The sequence below is a fragment of the Oncorhynchus masou genome, chromosome 30 (assembly GCF_036934945.1).
Source record: "Oncorhynchus masou masou isolate Uvic2021 chromosome 30, UVic_Omas_1.1, whole genome shotgun sequence".
Taxonomy (NCBI): domain Eukaryota; kingdom Metazoa; phylum Chordata; class Actinopteri; order Salmoniformes; family Salmonidae; genus Oncorhynchus; species Oncorhynchus masou.
In genome coordinates this window covers 29,486,103-29,494,406 of record NC_088241.1, presented here as the reverse complement: position 1 = coordinate 29,494,406, position 8,304 = coordinate 29,486,103, and the positions used below count along the sequence as shown (strand labels likewise).

At 40.2% G+C, this 8,304-nt stretch overlaps 1 protein-coding gene across 1 annotated transcript; it reads left to right on the top strand.

The window, feature by feature from the left end:
- Positions 1 to 3,705: 3,705 nt before the first annotated feature.
- Positions 3,706 to 7,141, top strand: LOC135522494 (POU domain, class 3, transcription factor 2). Its single transcript, XM_064948795.1, has one exon. The coding sequence runs from the start codon at positions 3,745 to 3,747 to the stop codon at positions 4,873 to 4,875; it is 1,131 nt and encodes a 376-aa protein (XP_064804867.1). The 5' UTR covers positions 3,706 to 3,744; the 3' UTR covers positions 4,876 to 7,141.
- Positions 7,142 to 8,304: the final 1,163 nt, after the last annotated feature.

Genomic DNA, 8,304 nt, shown 5'->3' with positions numbered 1-8,304 from the left:
TAACCCCTTATGTCGTTTATAGGCCTATCGTAACTACTCTCTCAGGCACACACAGAAACTCTCTCACTCCTCTCTCCATCTCACTCCCTCCCTCTCATCCCTTCTCCTTCAACGTTCCCAATAACACCCACTCCCTCCTTTTCTCCCTCCAGCCTTTGTCCCGCCAGAGGGCCCCTTTAAATAGGCCTTTAGATATTCAAGAAGAGGGGGCGAAAGTAGCTGTGACGTGAGCTCTGTTGTTTCATTTACTCTTCTCTATGGCAACCAGCAGTGGTGCGACAAGAATGTCTCTCTTTGGACAATGTCCTAGCCTATCCCTGAGCGGCACAGAGAGGGGGAGAGAGGACGGCAGCTGTGGCGGGTTTGACACCTGCGCATCACGCCACGGACTGAGGCATGATCTCACTAAGCCGCTTGTATGTACTTCTGTCCTTGATGCTTCACAGACTAAACATCAGCCAGTCGACTCCCACTCTAAGAAACATTTTAGCCTTATATTTTGGCCTAAGTGAGAAAAAAAGTACTTCTTGTTTTATTATTGTAGATGGAGCGCTACCGTCCTGTAGGTTTTCGCTCCAACCCTAACCTAGCGCACCCGATTCTAGTAATTAGCTGGTTGATAAACTGAATCAGGTTATTTTTAACTGGAGTTGAATTGAAAACCTACAGGACGGTAGCTCTCCAGGAACAGGTTTAGAGAGCCCTGTTGTAGACTACTTGGCCTGCTACGCCTATAGGTCGACAATCTCAATTCATAAATGTAGGCTATGACTAGGCTTATAGACACCGGGTTGGGTAGGTTACTTTCTAAATGTAATCCGTTACAGTTACTAGTTACCTGTCCAAAATTGTAATCAGTAACATAAGTTTTGGATTACCCAAACTCAGTAACAATCTGATTCCTTTCAGTTACTTTCATTTTAAGAGGCATACGAAGAAGACAAGAATAACCCTTCAAAAGCATTTGGTGTGTCATCATAGTGGTCTCTGACTCTGGGTCAGACTCGTTCAGGTGGAACAAACTTAAACTTGCGCCTTTTTTTCTAAGATAAATTGAATGTCAGTGGAAAAACAGGAAGGTGTCATAATGCATTTTTTGCAAACATCGCTTCGACATTTAAAAGTAACATAGTAGGTAATAATTGCGTTTTTTAAGTATCTGTAATGCGATTACAATATTTTTGCTGCTATCATAAGTGATTACAGTTAGTTTTTTGTAATCAGATTGCATGATTAGGCTACATGTAAATCAGATCCTCTCCAACCCTGTATAGACACTGTGTATAGGCTTACTTCAGACATAAAATATTGATGTCATTGTACTATTTATTATACAATGTATTTATTACTTATTTTCCTTACATTTGAATCAATTAAGTGGAATATTGAAAGCTACATTTCCAAAGATCATACTTTTAATGGTTTCGATTTGAAACTTAGGCAACACAACACTAGTCTTACCTATATAACCAAATTCAACACTTCCTTATAATGCATTACGCTTGACGTTCACTCCTTAGCCACTGTGGAACGTGTCTTGAGTAGGTGCAATTGAATCATGGTATGCAAACTTTGGCTAGAGTTAGTTAGTTAGGCCTACAGCTAAAATCACCTAAGCAAATGCAATGCTTATTCAAATATTTTAAATGTTTTAAACGTTTCTGTTCCTGTTTCTGTTCCATAGGCCTTTTATGCATCTGCCTTGTGACGCACAACTGTATTAATCTCTTACAGTCATTGTTTGACATTGTTGTGGTGGTCCAACTTTTAGTTTTATGGTAGACGTTATATATTAGTGGTATATTAATTGATGAGGGGCCAGTTTTAATTGATGTAAAAAAAATGTATCACTAGCCACTTTAAACAATGTCACTTAATATAATGTTTACTTCCCTACATTACTCATCTCATATGTATATACTGTACTCGAGACCATCTACTGCATCTTGTACCACTCATTCATATATCTTTATGTACATACTCTTTATCCCTTTACACTTGTGTGTATAAGGTAGCAGTTGTGGAATTGTTAGGTTAGATTACTCGTTGGTTACTACTGCATTGTCGGAACTAGAAGCACAAGCATTTCGCTACACTCGCATTAACATCTGCTAACCATGTGTATGTGACAAATAAAATTTGATTTGATTTAGTGTAGTTCTCCATAATCCAAACATGTTCAATTTGGTATTTACAAACTACATCACCAAATTGTTCTACTAAACCTAAACCAAATAAAATAGTATCCAAACAAATATCTGAAAACTCTGACCCTGATTTTCATAGGTCTGAGATGGAAGCGTTTCGCACACGCACGCGCGCACACATACACACACACACACACACACACACACACACACACACACACACACACACACACACACACACACACACACACACACACACACACACACACACACACACACACACACACACACAAAAGGAGTCCAAAACAACAATGACATCATAGCCAATGAACCGCGTTCCCATAGTTGGACATTATGCATTCCTGTTTTAAATGCATACTCCAGCTATTAAACAATATATTATCACACATTGTGTTTTTTTATACAAGACTGCTATGTCTAGCTTTTGATGTAAACAATTTGAGCCATAAGTAGCCTATTACTGAAAGTTATTATTTGAAGGTTTATACCTTCATATGTTCATGGCGCCAAGACTAGTTTGATTCTGTTGAAGTATTATTGTACTTAGACTTATATTTGTATTGTCATACAATACATTCCAGTATTGTAGAGCATATGTAATGCAGAGGGAAATGGCATTCTATCACCGACATTGTATACAAACAGATCCCGTAACACATGCACGCTCAAAGTACTGTCAGTGGTACAAAGCATGTATCTATACAGGTTCACAGTAAAACATGCTTTCATTCCATGCAGTTTTGGCCATAAAAAAATTCTTAAGCACTACAATAAGTTCAACAATGCAACCAGTACTGATCATCGCAATAAGTCTCAGTTACTCTCATTCGGCTATTCAATATCAAGGAATCCATTTCATATCTCATAGTATAAACCTAATAACATAATATATACATAACACATGTAACTGCAGCTATATGCCTACTACTACCTTAAACAAAACTTTATCCTTGAAGAAAAAAGTTTTCGCCCCAAACACTGAACGCCCAAAATATGACAATGCCCACGCAATTATTGTAAGTATTAATAACATTTCATGTCTGAAAAAGTAAAACGTATAATAAAATACAATAAAATACAAACACAATTTACTCAAAATAAATAGACGAAGATTTCGAGCGGTATTCATATATATACATTACACAAAAGCATTTGAAGCATGCATCACTTGAATGATCTGCAATCACGATATTCATATATTGGTTTAAAACATGATCGTATTAATATGAGTAAATGCCTTACAGTTCCATTGAAAATCTCGGCCAGTGCATATCCCCTTTCCGTTTTCCATGCGGCACTCGGTTTCTCAAGTTTCAGAGGTGCCGCAGCATAACTCGCAGTTCTCTAGAAAGGGGTAGTGTTTGTTGAGACACTGCAACGTCCAATGAGAGGGATGTTGCCAGTAGCAACCACGTCCATCAGCCATTTCTGTCCAATGAACAGCGGGACGAGGCGGGGTGCAGGTGCGCGCCGCTGAGTCCACTTGGCAGAGTGCCTGGGAGACGCCTGTGGCAAAACAGTAACTGTCAAATGCAAGGTTCCTTTAATAAGAGCGATCAGTCCGGCTCCGAGAGTCATGGCGACCACAGCGTCTAATCATTACAATATCCTTACCTCCAGCGCATCCATTGTGCACTCGGAGCCCGGGAGCATGCAGCAAGCATCGGCGTACAGGGACGCGCAGACCCTGTTGCAGAGTGACTACTCATTGCAGAGCAACAGTCACCCGCTCAGCCACGCGCACCAGTGGATAACGGCACTGTCGCACGGAGAGGGAGCTCCGTGGTCAACCAGTCCTCTCGGCGACCAGGACATCAAACCCGCGGTGCAGGGAACCAGAGACGAGATGCACAGCTCCAACAACCTGCAGCACCAGCACCAGCCGCGACCGCCCCACCTGGTGCACCAGTCGCATGGGAACCACCACGACGCCCGAGCGTGGAGAACTACCGCAGCCCACATACCCAGCATGGCAACATCCAATGGCCAGAGCCTTATTTATTCACAGCCCGGATTCGGCGTCAACGGCCTGATTCCAGGCAGCGGACAGGGGATGCATCACCACAACCTAAGAGACGCACACGAAGACCACCACAGCCCGCATCTCAGCGACCACGGCCTCCAGGCGTCCCAACACCAGCAACAGAGTCACCACGACCATTCGGACGAGGATACACCGACCTCGGACGACTTGGAGCAGTTCGCCAAGCAGTTTAAGCAGCGGAGGATCAAGCTGGGCTTCACTCAGGCTGACGTCGGACTCGCCTTGGGAACGCTGTATGGAAATGTGTTTTCCCAAACCACTATTTGCAGGTTCGAGGCCCTGCAGCTCAGCTTCAAAAACATGTGTAAGCTCAAGCCTTTGTTGAACAAGTGGTTGGAAGAAGCGGATTCCACCTCGGGCAGCCCAACCAGCTTGGACAAAATCGCTGCACAGGGGAGGAAAAGGAAAAAACGGACCTCTATCGAGGTAAGCGTAAAAGGGGCTTTGGAGACCCATTTCTTGAAGTGTCCTAAACCCGCAGCGGCGGAAATTACTTCACTGGCGGACGGTCTACAGCTGGAGAAAGAGGTGGTGAGGGTTTGGTTTTGTAACAGGAGACAGAAAGAGAAACGGATGACTCCTCCCGGTGGACCGCTTCCTGGAACGGAGGATGTGTATGGGGACACACCGCCACATCATGGAGTCCAAACACCGGTTCAATGAACAATAACGGATCACTATTAGACTTTTCTTGATTTGATTTATCCTGAAAATTATATATATATTTCACTGGACTATGAGCGATAGTGGGTGTTTTATGTATAATAATAGCCTAGCCTATGGCATGAGTAGGCTACTTACACAATATCTGCATTGAATACCATTCAAAACCCAAATATCATTAGCAATGGGGTGGAAATTGTTTTCTTCAAGAGCTAAGAGAACACATGTTCGAGGATATGCCTTGCAATGTGACTCGACGCAGTTTCAAGGTGTAGTCCCATTGTGAAAAATATTTGGCGTGAAGGGAATTATCGTTTTAAACTAGCCTCGAGATTCTTAGCTAAAATGGTTTACGTTCTCGACTTTTCTAGTGTATTCAACACATGGCGCTGCGTAATCATCATTGTTTTGTTCTGGACATGTGGGTCCGACAAGAAAAGTCTTCAGAGCTGCATTCGACAAATATAGCCTAAACGCCATTTCTCTGTCCCAGACACGCAGCTGGGGTTGAGCATCGGCTGAGCAATGTGTGAGGGTTGCTAATCTGTCAGTCATATTTTTCTAGTTAGTTTTGACATTCAACATTGCTTTGAGGCGTTTAGGCAAATTATTATGGGCCAAAGCTTTATTATTTTGCCTGTTACTTGTTATATCCCTATTATTATTATTATTATTGTCAAGAGCGGTTCGAAGGACCTCCTTGAATAATTGATACCACATAAATCGTAAATTTGATATTCCGTTTGAACGCACACAAGAACACATCCTCCTCGTTCTCTCAATGATATCAGCACCTCTAAACACAAAAGGCTGCCAACACTGAGCTCCGCTCCACGCCACGCGGCCAGCAGCTAGCAGTCAGGTCACGGAAGGGCTACGTGGCGATGGAAACCTGGCACTTTTCTAGAGCAAGATATATCACTAAGTTTTTCACAGAACATTGTGATCAATTTTGTAAATATTGTATAACTTAACAGTCATGGCTTAGTTCCTTCTCACTGAGGCACTTTTTTCTTTCGGTGTTTTCAAAACAAAAACAGGTTTTAGCTGTTTATTTTTTTATTCCAAATGGTTTTGACACAATTTTAGGTTTCAATAGCCTACCTTGTATTTTTATTTAAAGTTATTTGTAGCTGAATTTATGTTTGTTGTTTGCAGTGTAATGTGTTTGAGACGCATTTTATGTTAAATTCAGAGGCATTTCGTTGATGTGAATTCAATTGGATTGGCAGAATTGACTTCACATGTTGTCCCGTCATTGGCTTTCAATAATGTCCACCTGACATATTTTTGAATCAAATATATGCTTTAAGTAATTATGTTCTAATTGATTGGCATCTAAATAATGAATCAGCCCACAGATTGGCAAAGGAAGGCGATATGCTCGCTGAAATATATTTTATTTAAAAGATGTATTATTCCTTTACAAAAGGAAATAGATATTTAAGTAGCCTACATTTTATATCAACTTTTAAAAACAACGTAGGCCTTTTGTCAAAAACATGTCACCTGGCACCACATAATAATGATAATAATAATAAGAATAATATATTATTATTTTATTATTTATCATAGGTGAGGATTTTATTTTATCCTTGCCATCTTCTTTTGTTTTGGTATCATTGCGATATGGGAATAATTATCAAATACTTTCATTTTATTATTTTGTTGTTGAGATTGTAATTTATTCTATAACGACTTTTATAGATGACACAAAGTACAATAGATATATAAATGCCATCGAAAAGGCTTATGGAATATAGGCTAGTCATAAGGGGGGAGAGATAGTATTTTTTATTTCAGCAGGATTGCCATAGCCTATACCGTCAATGCTACTACATGTATATACATGTTTTCTGATAACCATATGGCTTGTTCTCCGTAGATTTGTTTCATTTTATGCAAATTGTATCCAGGGACTTGTGTTCTTCTCATTTGGAAGCAGCTTGCCTCATCTTACTTTTTTTTAAAGAAAAAAGGTCATGGCATTGATCATATTTCTTCTGTAGCTTGAATTAATCGACCAATCTTACAATTCTCTGAAAATCAAACTGTGGGATGTACAAATTCGATGTTTTTTTTGTTTTTGTTTTCCGCGTTTGTCACATTCACTTTTAATTGATCTGGATAAATCTGGGGGTTAAACACGCAGAGAAGGTGATAGAAATATGTTTAGGTAATATTTCATCAGTTGATATGACATGAACAAAGACTTGCACATTTTTAAATAATGGGGTTGATATTAAAAAGCTTTTTTCAATGTCGAGATCTAATGTATATTTATTTAAAGCTAACATGGAATATGCTCTTTCTGGCTATTTCCCACCATCTTTTTGTATTGTATTCTCATCAAAGTTTTTTTCGTAGTCATAACGTCATGATGACGAATATGTTTCCTTTTGGGGTTTGCAAGAAGAGAGGCGTGGAGTTGGTTAATACCATGTTGAAATTGAGAACAATAAGATTTTAATGTTTATCAGTTCATGGCCATGGCGCATTGTATTATGCCAACCAAATGCTAAGACCTAATTAATGCAAGTTACAGTTTCACGACAGCTATGACATTTCTGTGCATTCGTTCATATTTACTGACTAGACAAAAATATTTAATATGAGCAAATAGGTGGTGAGCCTTGGCTATAGGGAAAATATAGATTTCTTTTCTACACCCTCAACACCCTGTAGTCTTTTGTAGGCTAAATGTAGGCCTATGTTTGAATGTCCATTCCACAGGTCAAATGGACCACAACACCATTGAGCTCTGTGGACGTATAAGTTAGGGTCAATGAATCCATTCGAACATGGGTTCAAAATAATACAACTGCCCTCTATCGATCACAAGTCCTATTATGGCGTCTCAGTGTGCAGCGCTATTGGCAGCCCATTGAGGACTCCTCCATTTTGAAGTTGTCAATTTTCTTCTTCTACTACTTTTATGACTTGGCAAACAAACTGAAAGGGTGCACACTGCCACCTGTGGTGTGTTATTTGTACAGGTATGAAGCCAAGGTTGGTGATTTACTGCCAATGTTTGCGCATGACTATAATTCATTGGTTTATCCCTCCTGATCACCTGGATGGAATCATGTTGACTACTTCAAAATGGTGAAAGTTCTCAATGGCTATGCACATGCTAAAACAAGCTTTTATTCCACAACACTGATGATGGATCAGCTCCTATAGGGATAAAACCACCCATGGCTGCAAATATTGAGTTGGCTTATTTTAAATGAGTAGGCCTACCCTACAATAATGGACTTAATCAAGATTTGGCAAATCATTCCGCACATGTTGTTAGATATCATGAAATTTATTGAGGCAAAAAGTACAGACAGTAGCCTAGAATTAATAAAACATAATCAAGGTTTGAGAGTCCTCTATCCAACTCCGTGGTCACAACCCAGACCAGGGCATGGCTTCTCAGAGCCT